Source organism: Mus pahari, chromosome 10 (assembly GCF_900095145.1).
Source record: "Mus pahari chromosome 10, PAHARI_EIJ_v1.1, whole genome shotgun sequence".
NCBI classification, from domain to species: Eukaryota; Metazoa; Chordata; class Mammalia; order Rodentia; family Muridae; genus Mus; species Mus pahari.
Genome location: NC_034599.1, coordinates 33,972,203 through 33,988,891, shown reverse-complemented (window position 1 = coordinate 33,988,891; position 16,689 = coordinate 33,972,203). Strand labels below are relative to the sequence as shown.

General features: G+C 35.6%; 1 protein-coding gene and 1 pseudogene across 1 annotated transcript; one reads left to right on the top strand and one right to left on the bottom strand.

Moving 5' to 3' along the window:
- Window positions 1-16,213, top strand: part of LOC110328323 — an 18,736-nt pseudogene extending 2,523 nt beyond the window's left edge.
- Window positions 2,951-4,036, bottom strand: LOC110328474 (olfactory receptor 8D1-like). The gene has a single exon (XM_021207873.1). The coding sequence runs from the start codon at window positions 4,008-4,010 to the stop codon at window positions 3,033-3,035; it is 978 nt and encodes a 325-aa protein (XP_021063532.1). The 5' UTR covers window positions 4,011-4,036; the 3' UTR covers window positions 2,951-3,032.
- Window positions 16,214-16,689: the final 476 nt, after the last annotated feature.

Sequence of the window (16,689 nt, the reverse complement as noted above, 5' to 3'; positions counted from 1 at the left end):
TTTTTTTTGGTTTTTTGAGACAGGGTTTCTCTGTATAGTCCTGGCTGTCCTGAAACTCACTCTGTAGACCAGGCTGTCCTCGAACTCAGAAATTCGCCTGCCTCTGCCTCCCAAGTGCAGGGATTAAAGGTGCGTGCCACCACGCCGGCCTCTAGGAGAATAAATCTTAATCTACCTTAATTATAATAAGTCATCAATAGCCAATGGTTCACCAGATATGAGTGGGGTCTAGTAAGTAAACACCTCCCTGATTGTATTCTTAATCAGTGCTATCTTCAGGAATACATCTTGTAGGATGAAATGTGAACATTAAGTACATGAAAACACCTTTTTTATTCTTTTATCACTGAGGAAAGCAAACTAAAAAAACATAAAATATGCATATGCTAAAATCAGTAAAGCTAAAATAAACATGAAATCATGTTTCAGCATTAAAAGTAAATCACTTTTAATCTCATTCATGCTTAAAATTAATCTAACTCAGAAAGAGTTTGGCAGTTTGGTGAATGAATAAGAACTCACTTCACATAATTTACAAGTATTGCAGTTAGATTTTTTTTGTATATCTCTATCTATCTACCTATCTATCTATCTATCTATCTATCTATCTATCTATCTATCTATCTATCTATCTATCGATCAATAGGTCTGTCTGTCTGTCTGTCTGTCTGTCTGTCTATCTATACAGAATGGAACTGATAGCAACTCTATTTGTAATAACTAAAACACCCTGAGCGATCACTAATTACTAAGTAAATCTATGGCCGTAAGTCCATAAAATAGTATTCTAAACAATAAAATTGGATGTATTGATAAACATTTAAATGATTATTCAGAATAGAGAGAAGCTAAGCACATATTAATAAAACATCTATTTATATGAAATGACAGAAATATCAATTGCCAGTCCACTATAACAATGTGGAAATCAACTACTATCTATGTGCAGACATCAAAAGAAGACTTACAAAACATAATCAAATATTTGTGATTTTCTCTGCAGCAACTGTTCCTTAATTTATGTGTCAAAAGTCATCTTTGTTTTTCTTAAATTTGTGAAGCTTCATATTTTTCAGCTTCCACGAATAAATTTGTTTATGAATGTTTCCCTAAAGTAAAAATGAATGTCTAGAACCAGAAAAACTAACACAGGGTTTATGTTAGTGCTTTTTCAAATTTATAAATTAATTGAAAAAAAAACTAGTACCTTTAAATATTGAGTCATTCTATTCAAATACAAAGTTTTCACAAGTTCAAGTTTGAGAAATTTTTGAGAATTTCTCCCATAAAAATTCATTATTACTCTTTTTCAGTGAATGTCCATGTATTCTCTTATCTCCTCATTGCTTTACAGTAGAATTTCTGATTTGTAGCTTTCCATATTTCCTTCTGAATTCTACCTATTAGTTTATCTCTCTATAACTTACTCAAGTCTTGTTTATTTTATCATTTATTATCTAGGGATTTGGGAATAAGCTATTATTTTTCTGCATTTAAATATGTGTTTTCTTTCTTTTCTCATTTTTACACTCTCAGGGCATTTCTTATTTCATAGTTAATTCAATAAAAAAATATACTTATAATAAAGCATTTTGGACTGTATACAAGCTTCCTTTACCCTGTCTTAGCATAAGGAGCTAGTGACTCAGGAGAGTCAGGACCAGGTGAAAATCAGAGATCTTCCATACTCCGCAGAGGAAAGAAGAAAGTTAAGTCATGCTGCAGACTGAAACTGCCAATCTTTTCTGCAACAGTTATGTTCTGAATTTCTTTTGATTTTCTTGTACATTATTCCTGTCCTCTCACAGATGAATGAGTGGAACCACAACCCAGTTCCATGTTTATAAACAATAAGTATTAGTGAATAAACCACTGCTTCTCACATTACAAATTTTCCTTTGAAAAAATAAAATTTGTACTTTGACAGTTTCATACATGTGTATCATGCACTTTAGTTGTTCTTAAGTTCAGATCCTTTCATCTTCCCCCATCTTTGGTATTCCATCTACCCTTTCCTTTTCATCATTATCCATATTAATCTCTTTTCATACTGTCTATCTATACATGTCTTTGTCCCCTGATTTTGTCAAGAAATATCTTTGCCTTTTGGGTTAGAACTATGTATTGGAGACTTGTGAGCACTGTGGTGACACAGATAAAGATAGTTGTTCTCCTCCTTCAGGTTCCATAATTAGTCTATAGATAATTCTGTGGTGGGGATTATTCGTATAGATTATCTGAGTGAACATACATCCAAACTACATTATAAATACTTGTTAATAACCTTGGTCAAAAGCTAATCTCAACACTAAAGAGAAAAGCTTCCAGTTACACTTAATAATGGTCAATAGAGACTTGGGGGCTAACTATGATGCTGAGAATAAATGATAGAAAAAGTCTTATGCCTAAACAAGTCATTTGTACTACTGTCCTTTCTAAGGCCCAAGAAATGCTGCAGATGATGAGATAAAAGTAAGAAATATAAGATCTTGAAGATAGAGATAAAGGCAGTAAATATGAAATAGTCACTGTAATCATGAATTAAAAGATGTGCCTACTTCTGCTGAGCAAGGCACAGATCCACTCACAGTAATTCATGTATCATAGAAAGGCATATTGGACCAAAACCCTTCCTACAGTCATAGAACTACAGATATAGAAAGGGTTCAATATGAAATTATTGGAAATTAGGAAGACAAAATAAAGGCTAGAGAAAAATCTGAATTATTATTTTATTTATATAACAGAGAAAGGCCAATTTTCCTACCAACGCATTAATATCTACTTTACAAAATTATTTTCCACTTTACTGGGAAAATAAATCAATTATATATGGTAAAGCACTTCATAAAAAAAGGAATGCTAAATGTGGCCCTATGGAATAGGGCTTATGTAAAATTCAAGATTCTTTGAGATTAATCCTAGCACCCTAAATATAGATATGCTGTATATTGCAAGAGATCAAAGTATATAGGTCCTACTTTCATTAGCACTATTTACTTCTATGTTGTATTATTTGCAAAAAGTAAGACTTATCTTCCTACCGAGAATCTGCCCAGTGCTTTCTTCACATCTTTGTTCCTCAAACTATATATTAATGGGTTCAGCATGGGGATCACTGTGGTATAGAACACAGAAGACACCTTCTCTTGCTCCAGAGAACTACTTGAAGAAGGCTTTAAATACATGAAGGTGATAGACCCAAAGAATATTCCCACAGCCATGAGATGAGAGCTGCAGGTTCCAAAGGCTTTGGACCTGCCCTTCGATGACTTGATGTGAAGGATGCTGCAGAAGATGAAGACATAAGAGATGGCAACAGCTAGAGTGGGCACCAAGGTGTTGATCCCTCCAATAATAAATATGAGAAGCTCATTGAGATGTGTGCTAGAACAGGAAAGTTTGAGGAGGGGAAGAGCATCACAGAAGTAATGACTTATGATGTAGGTTTTACAGAAGTTCAGACTCATCATAGCACCTGTGTGTACCACAGCACAAAAAAGCCCTAGGGTAAAGGCAACTAGCACTAACAGTAAGCAGAGTCTAGAGGACATCATCACATTATACAGCAATGGTCTACAGATGGCCACATAACGATCATATGCCATAACAGTCAGGAGGTAACCCTCAGTGACCACAAAGATTGCAAAGAAAAAGAACTGGGCCATGCACTCCGAATAAGTGATGAAATTTTTCTTCCCAAGAAAGTTCACCAGCATTTTGGGTGTAATGACAGTGGAATAGGAGAGATCAACAAACGATAAGCTGCTGAGGAAATAGTACATGGGAGTGTGCAGCAGTGGACTGACTGTGATGAGCAGGATCATGCCCAGGTTCCCCACTGCTGTCACCACATAGATGCCCAGGAACAGAATGAAGAGGGGCAGCAGGAGCTCAGGCTTCTGTGTTAATCCCACCAAGACAAACACAACTGCTGCAGAATGATTCCCAGTTTCCATTATTTGAAGATTTCTGGAGAAATAGAAATTAAGCATTCTATTTAATATCATACCTCCATGAATATGCCTCCTCTCATATGCAATTAAAGATTACATTTTGGAGGAGCTTTACTTCACTTCTAAATGAAATTAAATCTTCAAAGAGAGATTATAAGCAAAATGTCAATGTACTATTTCCGTTCTCTGTTCCACAAACTTCTAATGTATCACCTTTGAATTTGTTTCCAAGTTGGGTGTAAACCCAGATCACAAAATAAAATGCTTTCTTACTGATTTAAAAAGACTTACCCCCTGTATTCAGAAGCCAAATTAATTTTTCCCTAAGGAAGCAGGTTACTTTTCCCCAACAGAGTCAATTTTTGCTGAAAGATGAAGAGTACAAATTCTTTGTGTAGTTGTTCATGCATTTATCCACACAACTCAAGGAGCTGAGACATGATTGTTGTTGCTTGAAGACCTAGGATATAGTATCAAACTGTTTCCATCGTTTAAACATATCTCAAAAATGCAAAAGAAGCTCTGTGATCCAACTCAACAACATTTCAGTGAAAGAAATCCAGCAGTTTCAGAAATGGGAAACAATTGTGGAAGTTACTAGCAAAGTTTCTCCAGAATCTTTACATACTACAAAGAAGGAAGGGTGGAGCTTCAGTCCCACTGCACTTAAACTACTTTTGTTTTTGTTTTGTTTTTAATGTCCAGGTGGAGAGGAGGTAGACATATACCTGTCCAAAAAGCATTGAGTTATTCTAAGAAGAAAACTGTTCCTAACCAAGAATACTCACCTAACACCTCTTGCATGCTTATTATGTTAAAAAAAAAAAAAAAAAAAGGCTGAGACACAGCTATTTCCCTCACTGTGCCATGATAAAACACAGCCTTCTGTGCTGCCATTGCTTAGCTCAAGGTTCACCAGGTGTGTTTCCTCTCACTTAACCATTCTCAAAAGGGTCAGTTGCTTAGTACTGTAATCATAATTAAAAACCCTGTTCTTATGAAACACCTAAATACAATGGGCAATTGTTACAAGAGAAGAACCTTTGCTTATGAACATACAAGAAAGAATGATGTAACTAAATATCTAACCATTCTATAAGTGGAACCCCATGGTGGTTTTAATCCTGGATCTGAAAAATAAAAGCATATGCGGCATTTCCTCCCTCAAGAAGTATCACAATTTAGTGGACACACTCTTTTTCAGTCTGAAATGTTTTTCTCATGAAACCTTGTGAGATGACAATGTGTATTGTCAGGTTATAGATATCTCTTCTATTTTGACGGAGATAATTTTTATTGTCTTCCCTTTCTTGATTCTTCCTCTATGTCTTTCCAACCTAGTCGTTCCCCACATATTACATATTGATTTCATGTGGATTATCTACATCATGACATTGAGTTCTTTAGAACACTTGGAAGGGTATATATTTCTCCTGTAGAAATCTAAGTTAAAAGATTTGAAGAATAGACTCAGACCTTGAGTTCAGGGCATATGGTTCCAGAACAACACTTCTCTGGTTTTACCTAAGAGATAGTTGGTATTTTACTGACATTTGTTATCTAACTAAACACAAACCTGAGAGTATGAGAAATTCCCACTGTGAATTATTTTAGATGTCAAAGGATGGACCAGATTTCTAAGCTTCCTTAAATGGCCAATTCTAAATTATATACAAGAAGAGGGTCATGGGATCTCCTTGTAATTAACGAGAGCATAAAGGTCATCTTAGCTAAACTTAAAACAAGAGACCAAATTGAGCAAAGAGTACTTTATCTCATGATTTTATCTACTTTGGAGAAAATTTGGTTAGGGGAAAAAATAGAAAAGGGAAAATAGATGTTTCTGGGTTTAACAGAGATATCAAAGGGGATACTAAATATTTAGGGAAAAATCAAGAAAAGCTTTGACCTATATTTCACATACTTTGGCTTCAGTTTATCCTTAAAGACAAAGAACCAAACCAATGAACCAAATCAATGTTTATGATTTCAACTGAGTGTTTACATTGTACTCTCATTGACATTTAGAGTGAACCTGTGTGCTTTGAAATCACTCAAGAGACCACCTGTAAATAAACTTCTCAGTGTTTCCTGTATCTTTGGGCAACAAAATGATACATTATATTAAGAGACTGAAATATTGGATAGATGTAGCATCAAGAAAGGCTTAATTTAAAAGGTCAATCCATTGCTAATTGGTTTGTGACTTTCAGCAAGTTATTTAGTGAGTTTTTACATGAACAAAGCATAAAAATATAACATTCTCAGAAACTCTATGGTGAACAAAAGACATGAGTGTAAATATTCAGCATATAAAACAGAAATCAAAAAACACTAATCAATACTTAATATATATTTAAAGCATACCATGTTCACACAGTGTGATTATGTGAAAATATTCCAGCTTGAAAGGAAGTATAGAGTTTTGTGTACTTCTATATCTTAAACTCTTCATATAGGTATAGGTGATGAAAACATATTAATAGTTAAGAATAGTTGGCTTATATACAGGTTCAAATTATGGAAGTTCAGAGTGAGGTTAAAAGTACCAAGCACTATTCTGGAGACCTGAGAGAAATTATGATATAGACTCTTTAGCTCTGGCTAGTGCTTTGGGTACAAAAGAAAAATTAAAAGTGGTACATGCAGTAAATACACTAAATCTTCTCATGCTCTAACATGATTCCTTCAAGGTAAAGTCAAAAGCAGGATTTTCAGTTTACACAAAGGTGATATATTTAGTGTTGATATTTCGTTTGCTTTCTCTCTTTTGAATTTGTGTAAGTTAATATGCAAGATACAGAGTCCTAGTAAAAATGTCCTACAGAAATGTTTTCAGAAATGAAATGCTTTAGTTATGGATTCTCAGTAAGCTGGGACATACCGGTTAAATTTGAATTGGAGTCATTCTGTCAGATTGTGAGACCCCGTCATAGTAAAGCAGCAGTGAAGCATGATGGGAGAAGGGACAGGAGAGATTCACTACTAGAGAAATACTGACACCAGTACTACCAGGTAAAACTAAGATGTTGCATGTGCATAAAAATGATCGTCAAACCAACTGCTCCTCTCCAAGATATTTAGACTGTTGTCATAAATGACATTGAGAACTTACCTAGGTCAGGCAAAGAAAACAAAGTTCTTATAAATTGCTTGGTTTCTTTTTCATGTAACAGATAATTATGCTGATGTTTAAGGAAATGACCCCTGCTTTCTTACACATGTTGTGTCAAGTGCTGAATTCTATTTTTTTTCCAAATGAAATTATCAATATTCATCTAATAGAACAAACTATCAATGTCATAGAGAAGATCACCACTAGCTTCCCAGGACCTATGAGTGTGCTATGATCAATGAGTGTGCTGTGAGCCTTTATGTGACGCTCCTGAGACTTGGGATTTGTTATGAATTCAAAACACTCATAAGCTCACAAATTCCCTATAGTTTAGAGTATTTAAGAAGAGCCTCCAAGAATGACTTCTGAGCCTAATGCCACCCTCAGTCCCAAAAGTAATGGTGGTAGTTTAAAGGAAGTTCTTATGTATTTACAAGTCATCTATCAAGATGCAAAATTAAGTTAGATGCCATTTTTTACTAAGTTTTTATTGATTTGTTGTATACAGAAAATTTCTTCTGTTTAGTCTCAGGTAACTCAAAAATATTAAAACAAACAAATAAAAAAAAACTGTTTACACTGTAAGTGGGACCCTTGAGAAAGGTGCTATATTTATGAGGAGGAAATAAACAAGGCCTCAGACACTCTTGAACTCATCACCATGTGGCTGAGTCAGACATGTGCATGTTCTCCAGAGATTGAAGCCCAGATACTCTGTGCTCTTGAAGATGTTCCTTCAGCACTGTATTCAGGGATTTATAACCCCACCATTAGATACAAAATTTCTCTAATTTTCTTATTCCTTCATGCTTTTGTTTTGTTTTTGTTGTTTTCTTTTTGTTTGTTTGCTTGTTTATGAGGTAGAATCTTGCTATGCAGCCCAAGGATTCAAATGTACAATTCTCTTAACTCAGTGTATTTGAATCACACATGACCCAGCTGCTTTGGTTCTTTTTTTAAAATTTTCATTTACTGAAAATGTATTTTTCCCATATACTATCTCACGAAAATGGTTTACCTTCTCTCTGTTCCTCTAAGTTCCTCCTTATATCCTGTCCCTTCTATATCCAATCCCTTTCTTTCTCTCATTAGAGAACAATCAGGCTTATAAAGAACAATAGTTATACAAACTATGATAGAAAAAAACATAGCATATCACATGAGAATAGGACAAAATAAAGAAAAGGAGGAAAAGGCATGAGAAAGAGATGCATGCACATGGATCCCCTCAATTGCACACTTAGCATTCCGGAAAAAAAAAAATCACTAAACTGGAAGACATAATATATATTGAAAGGAAGTATAGGGTAAATATATTATTGATTTTTTTAATTTTATTTTTTTACCCTCCATATTTTATCCCCGCACCTCATCCACCCTCTGACTGTTTCACATCCCATACCTCCTCCCCACACACCTGTCTCCATGTGAATGTCCCCAACCCCACCTGACCTCCTAACTCCATGGGGCCTTCAGTCTCTTGAGGGCTAGGCACATCATCTTTTAATGAATACAGACCTGACAGTCCTCTACTATATATGTATTGGGGGCTTCATATCAGCTGGTGTATATTGCCTGTTTGGTGGCCAAGTGTTTGAGAGAATGCAGAGGTCCCAACTAATTAAGACTGCTGACCCTCCTACAGAACCACCATTTTCTTCAGCTTCTTTCAGCCTTCCCTAATTCAACAACATAGGTCAGCTGCTTCTATTTATTGGTTGAGTGCAAAACCCTGATACAACATGATAAGACAAGAATTCCCAAAACTTCTCACTGATTTGGGTTTTTTTTTGTTTTGTTTTGTTTTGTTTTTTCTGTTGACCATCTACTAATGGCATGTAGTTTACCAAAGAGTAGACTCCCTTGGAGGGGGTGGGCAGTTTTCATTTGCAAGCAAGTATCAATTGAAGATAGCTTCTGAATTAAGTATGGAGACATAAGTCCAATTCTCCATTGAGCCCTAGGACAGCATCTATTGCAGACACCTACAGTCCCTGTGCATGCTACCTCAATCTCTGTGAGTCCACATGTGAGCCAATCTCATTTATTTACGGGGCCCTCTCTCCATGGAGTTCTCCATCCCCTCTGGTTCATATACTCTTATTGTGTAATATTCTACTTCCAACATATTCCAACAGGAAATTTTATGTGCTGTAAACAGCATATTTTACAGATATAGTTTTCTTAGGTAGGTTGGTAGACTCTTAAGTCTTAATATCATTTTGTTTGCAAGAATACTGATTAAATTTAACTGAACTGAACATGTACTTTCATTTTAAACACAATTAGATGACTTGTCAAACTGCAGAATACTTGACTCAAATTAAACTTTATAAAACCTGAAAACAACAGAGAGCAGAAAACTAGCAAAAATTTAAAGTATGCATTTTAATGGGTAATATTAGTTTTTCTCAATTTAAGAGATGTTGGTGTCAAGGACCTTTTTATTTTGTGGACATTGTGATATTTTTTTCCATATTTACCATTTCAGTGTCATTATGTTGTATAATCAGTGATGTGTCCTCAGCATTTTTTTGCCGAAAGCAGTCTACAGATTAAATGCAATCCGCATCAAAATTCCAAGTCAATTATTTATAGAGTTAGAAAGAATAATTCTCAAATTCATTTGGAATAACAAAAAAACTAGGATAGCAAAAACTTTTCTCAATAATAAAAAAACTTCTGGGTTAATCGCCATCCCTAACCTCATGATAACTGCATGGTATTAGTACAGTGACAGGCACGTCGATCAATATTCTATCAATAAAATAGAATTGAAGACCCAGAAATGAGCCCACACACCTATGGTCATTTCTTTGACAAAGGATCCAAAACCATCCGATGGAAAAAAGACAGCATATTTAACAAATGCTGCTGTTTCAACTGATGGTCAAAATGTAGAAGAATGCAAACTGATCCATTCTTATCTCCCTGTACAAAGCTCAAGTACAAGTGGATCAAGGAACTCCACATAAAACCAGATACACTGAATCTGATAGAAGAGAAAGTGAGAGAGTGAGCACATATGAAAATTTCCTGAACAGAATACCAGTGGCTTATGTGCTAAAATCAAGAATCAACAAATGGCACCTCATAAAATTGCAAAGCTTCTGTAAGGCAAAGGACACTGTCAATAGAACAAAATGGCAACCAACGTATTGGGAAAAGATCTTTAACAATCCCACATGATAGAAGGCTATATCCAATGTATACAAAGAACTCAAGAAGTTAGATTTCAAATAACTAAATAACCCTATTAAAAAAAAATAGGGGAACAGAACTAAATAGAGAATTCTCAACTGAGGAAACTCCAATGGCAGAGAAGGACCGAAAGAAGTATTCAACATCCTTAGTCATCAGGGAAATACAAATCAAAACAACCCTGAGATTCCACCTCACACCAGTCTGAATGGCTAAGATCAGAAACTAAGGTTACAGCAGATGTGGGAGAGGATGTGGAGAAAGAGGAATACTCCTCCATTGCTGGTGGGATTACAAGATGGTACACCCAATCTGGAAATCAGTTTGGTGCCACTGACTGGGCCCAGTTGGCCTACCTCAGTCCCTGGGAGTCAGGGATTCTGGCAGGTGGGCAAAGAGTCAGTGAGAATTGACAAAAAGATGCAGACACAAGGGAGAGCTGAATCTGAATGTATTTTGTCCAAAGGAACACCAGACTTTTATAATAGAGAAAACAAAGGAGTAGGGTGTCACAGGAGGCCATGCACAATTAAGTATCTGACACAAAACAGAGGAATGACTTCAAAGAACTGCCAAGAACCAGGTAATGTTTACAGTAAAGATGAAACAGCCCTGCCTAGAGTCAGCTAATTACAGGAAAGGATTTCACACTCTAGTCACAATTTGTGCTAATCCTTTGAGCCTTGTGAAAACTAGCATCAGGGGGTTCTGCTCAAGCAGACCTTATCATGAATACTGCACTACTACAACCCCCCCTTTTTCCTAGGCCTTGGTAAATTCTTACATGAGTGTAACTTGGCTGTTCTTTTAAGTATCTGTAGGGAATCTCCATTTGTCAGAAGAATTCACCAACTTTCTTCTAATATGCAATCTAGTCTGCTATATCTGGCTGTAATGAAGATTCTAAGAATACTTTGCTAAGCTTGCCCTGAGATTTCTATCTGGCAAACTGAGATGCCTGATTACTAATTGTCAACACTGAGGCATTTTGTTTGGATGGATGAAAAATTGCAAAATTCCAAGCCCAGAGTCAGCTCAAGGGCTCTCTGGGACATTGATGAAGACCAGGGAGTAAAATTTAAGCTGATTAAGTACTTGTAAAATCATTATTTGGAGGCACCTATAATAAAAGAAAGCACACAGATCCATACATCAGACTAAAACAGGGACAAAATTTGAGTACATGGGCTATGGGAATGCAAAGGTTCCAGGAGGCATAGTTTCCTTGAAACTCTTTGCCTCATGACTGCTTCCAGGCTTTTCAGCCTGTCAAGCAGACTTCACTGAAGTGGGTGTAGCAGTTTGGTTGTTCCTCAGAAAATTGGACATAGTAGTACTTGATGACACAACTATACTACTAATGGGCATATACCCAGAAGATGCTCCAACATGTAGTAAGGACACATGCTCCACTATGTTAATAGCAGCCTTATTTATAATAGCCAGAAGCTGGAAACAATCCAGATGTTCCTCAACAGATGAATAGATACAGAAAATGTGGTATTTTGCATAATGGAGTACTACTCAGCTATGACTTCATGAAATTCGCAGGCAAATGGATGAAACTTGAAAATATCCTGAGTGAGGTATCCCAGTCACCAAAGAACACACATGATATGCACTCACTGATTAGTGATCCTAGCCCAAAAGTTCAGAATACCCAAGATACAATTCACAGATACAATTCATATAGTCTTATATGAAACTTAAGAAGAAGAAAGACCAAAGTGTGGATCCTTCAGTGCTTCTTAGAATGGGAAACAAAATACTCCCAGGAGGCAATATGGAGATAAAGTGTGCAGCAGAGACTGAAGGAGATGCCATCCAAGGAATGACTCACCTAGTGATCCATCCCATGTACTGTCACCAAACTCAGATGCTATTGTAGATGTGGTAGCCAGGAAGTACATGCTGACAGGAGCCTCAGATAGCTGTCTCCTGAGAGGCTCTGCCAGAGCCTGACAAATACAGAGGTGTGTGCTTGCAGCCAACCAATGGACTGAGCACGGGGTCCCCAATGGAGGAATAATAATAGCAACCAACCAGATACCCAGAGCTCCCAGGAAATAAACCTCTAACCAAAGAGTACACATGGAGCCACCTGTGGGCCTAGGTAGCAGAGGTTTTCCATGGAGATCTCTGGCCTGGCCCGCTGTGAGTATTCCAGCAAAGGGAAGCGAATGCAGGCAGGGAGACTAAGTCTCTGTTGTGCCTTCCAGGCTGCTTGGTAACACCGAAAGGCTCTGCACTTATTCAGGTTGGGCTGGACCAATGAGAAGTTGACTATCCAGTGAGGAGTGCAGTAGAACCTCAGGTGGCACTTTGGGAGAGAAGATCTCTTCCCATGTGTTACAGCTCTTAGAACAAAAGACTCATACTACGGAGTAGTTCTCACACACCTTTAATTCCCTGCATAGGATTTATATACAGTTTGGGGTGTGATTCAGGGTTCAACAGCAGGTACCTCTCATTGCCTTGGACTGAGAGTTTGGGGAAAACCTTATTTGCATGTGGGAAGGCTTGGTGCTGCTCCTACATGACTGATAGACACACACTTCTCCTGTGAGGGCTGTGGGGGTGGCAACCTCGATGGGAGCCAGGGGTTCAGGAGACATGATAGAACACTTTCCAACCCATTAGGTCCCTGGGGTTCCCAGACCTATGCTCAACTTGAGACCAGGCTGTGCGAAGCCCACTGCCCCACAGCACTAAAAACATTAAAGATATTATTTCTTGTAGAATATAAAATTTGTAAACATTTTTCTCAAGGTAAGCTAAGTTTTTAATTTTTATAAAGAAGAATCAAAAAAATTTGAATTTATTACCTTTTAATTTTAATAAAATTTAGACAGGTTTCCAAAAATAATGTAATTTACAAATATACACAATGTAGTTTACAAGTACCCAGGATATCTTGAAGACAGCATGTATCCTGTTATGTAAGGTACTACATTTAATCAATGTCAGTATATAATTCAGTTACAATTATTACTGAGTAGTTATCCAATTTTAATTTGCTTGTTTATCATCTAATGAACTTCTATGATGTCAGGAATCTCTATGAATCTCCCTCTGCATTTTCTTGGCTTCTCTCTTTAGTTCTTTGCTGGCTTTAACTGCTCATAATCTTTTGTGTCTTTCATTATCTCAACATGGAAAAATTTAATTTTCAGATAGCTTAGTTTGTTTAATTTGAAAGAAAAATCATGGATTGCTCTGGTGATATTTGACACTAAGCTCACAAGATAATATGTCTGTTAATATATAGGAAAATTGGATATTCACAATTTGCATTGATCTATGATATACATAAATATATTTTGTGTCAGTTGTGAGACATTGATTTAGATAAACTGACTTTTCACTTTTATTTTTTATATAATGGTTCATTTATCCCAAAAGAAATATTGAAAAGGCAACTCTTTGGCTACTTTCTTGTAGTTTGCCAAAAAAAAAAAAATTATTCATGTATACAAGATTTTATATATATTTTTACATTATTTTACACAAAATTATACATTTATACAATAAAATACATTTTTTTCTGAATTCTCTATTTGATCCTGTTGCGGTATATCTCAACCTTCACCTGTGCACATGAACTCAATAAAAGAATGATAAAGATTTAAATCTGGAAGTATGATCTTTAACACTTTGTATATGAAAGGGAGAAATGATTAACTGTATTTTAACTATAATAAAAATGTCAAAAATTGCCTCTCAATTATAATTCTTTGTTTACATGCAACCTATAGAGTTAACTTGTTATTATCATTAAATATTTTAATATGTTTCAAATAGACATTGTATTGTTTATATGGTTTAATTTGAAAAAAGAAAGTTCTTAGCAAATTGTGTTTTCCAATCCATGAAAATAGTATGTTTCTCCAATTATTAGTATCTTTTCTGTATATTTTCTGAAAAAGAAATAGTTTAAAAGGTACTGAGAATATACACATTTGACTGTCATGCTTTTCAGAGCAAAGTTTTTTATTCAAGAATTTTATTTATTCTTTTTTGTTTCTGCATCTGTGTGTGTCTCTGGTTATAGATATTGGAGGACAACTCGAGGGAATGGATTTTCTGTCTCTGGTATGTGGTTCCTGTGGATTGAATCTATGCCCTCAGTTTTGGAAGCAAGTGCTTTTATGCCATGAGCCACCAGGCTAGTGAATCTATATACCTTAGTGGAGAGTTTCTCACCCTTCCTAATACTACAAACTTTTAATACAGTTCCTCATGCTGTGGAAATTCCCAACCATAAAATTATATCATAGTTACTACATAACTATAATTTTGCTAGTGTTGCAAGTCATGCAAATATCTGAGATTCAGGAGATTTCATATGCATCCCCTATCACTGCCTTAAAGTGTGCATAATTCTTCTGCTATAACTGGAACTATTTAATGTCTTTCTTTGTTTAATATAAAGAAATGCAGGGTCTTTTGATATTACTGTTCTTCTAATTCAATTATTTATTTCTAGAGGCTTTGTGTGGTATCTTTGAGACTTATTTACAAAAATACAAATTGTTTTGCTTTTCAAAACATCCTCTTGCATTTGGCTTTCTGTCCTTTGCTACAATGGCTAGAACTCCCAATATCTTATTAAGCATATCTATTTTCTAATCATTCAGTATATTTTTGATGCCAAATTTTTGTCTACTTAAGTTTTGATATGTGTTTTTATTTAGGAAGTCTATCTTTCCAGTCATTTCAAACATCCATCTGCCTATAGGTACCTAATGGAACATTATAATAGATGTTTTAATATTAAAAATAGTATCTGTACAATCTCAAAGCTAATATCTGGGAACTGAGTACATTTTCTTATTTTCTTGGAAATTTGCACCCAATACACTTCTATGAATGGAGTATTCTTTGGGAGTTTTTTTTTCCTTTTTCTGCTTCCTATTGTTTAGCAAAGTCCTTGATAAAATGACTGTTTTCTGTCTAAACCCTTAAATATAATTATTGGCCAAAAAAACCAAAAAGTTCAATATGAGTAAAGTACAAATCAAGGTTAAACTTTAATCCAACTCAGCAAGATCTAAAATTTCTCAATTATAATAATTAATATTTATTGTCTTCATTTTTTTTCTTGGTGTAGATCATCTCCTATAAGGTAGGTGTGTTTGGCAAACATAAAACTAACAAATGCATGAAGGAAATCCTTTGCTTACTATCAGTGTTTGTCTTGGAGGTCTCTGTGTTCTGCTTTGAAGCCAACCATTTTCAAAGTTATGAGGAATTTTTCAGTGGTGATTCAATTTATCCTGCTGGGAGTGGCACACAAAGAGGTCTTGAAACCACATTCTTTGTCCCAGGTTTTCTTCGAACATATCAGAGATTACACAGTGATGGCTGATGGCTGCTTTGTTGCCATATGCCACCATCGAAGATACACAGTAATCATGAACCACAAAGTGTGTGTCCCACAAAGTGGGGACATTATTTTGTAACCATATTCTGGCTTTCAATCTGACAAATTTCACTTTTCAGTTGCCCTGCTGTGGTTCTAATGAAGTAGACTATTATTTCTGTGGTGTCCCTTTGATTCTAAAACTGGCTTGTAAAAATACATCAGCCCTGAGAATAATGGGGGCCATCAGTGTGGTCCTGATGCCCACAGATGATTCCTCATCATTTTCACCACCTTCAACTGCACACTTTGTACTCTTCTGCGGTGTTGCTTGGCTGAAGGGCAGCATATGTCATTCTCCACCTGGAGTGCCCACATCACAGGACTCCTCTTTACCTTTATGCCAGTGGTCCTCATGTAAGTCCAGCTCACCCAAATACCTGGCTTAATGCAATTGTTTCAGTCTTAAATAATCTGTTCACCACTATGGTGAATCCTTTAATCTATAGACTGAGAAATAAGAAAGTAAAATATTTTCTGAAAAAAGAACCAAAAGTGCTGATTCTGTCCCAAATCTGATAAAGAAAGTCTTAGATCATAGCACTATAATAATTTATTTTCTTTTAACACTGTGCTTTTCTGCCCAGTGGATAACACAGATATCACCACTGCTTTGGAGATTTGAAGATAAAAAGAAAATTAATCTAGATGAGGTAATAAATTATTTTATCATTAAGTTCTATCTCTGTCCCACTGGAAATTATCTGGAAATTTCTGTTTCTTTGCCAGACTTAAGTTCTTATATATGCTTATGATGTTTCATATTTCATTTACTTCTTCCTTATTCTGCTTTTCTTCATTAACACATATTTTTCCATTTACCACTCTAAATGTTTGCAATAAATGAGCTCTCATTTCAAAGTCATGAACTTCTTGACTTTACTATCCAGTTGTGATTTCTAAAACATAACTAAGTAATGTATTGAAAACCTTACTGGATTGGATGCAATTACGTTCTTATGGATAAAACAGAGTACTAATATGTTCAGCTGCAT

Excerpts from the sequence above, each read along its gene's own strand:
- LOC110328474 (XM_021207873.1), bottom strand. The coding sequence starts at position 4,010 with ATGATATTAAATAGAATGCTTAATTTCTATTTCTCCAGAAATCTTCAA.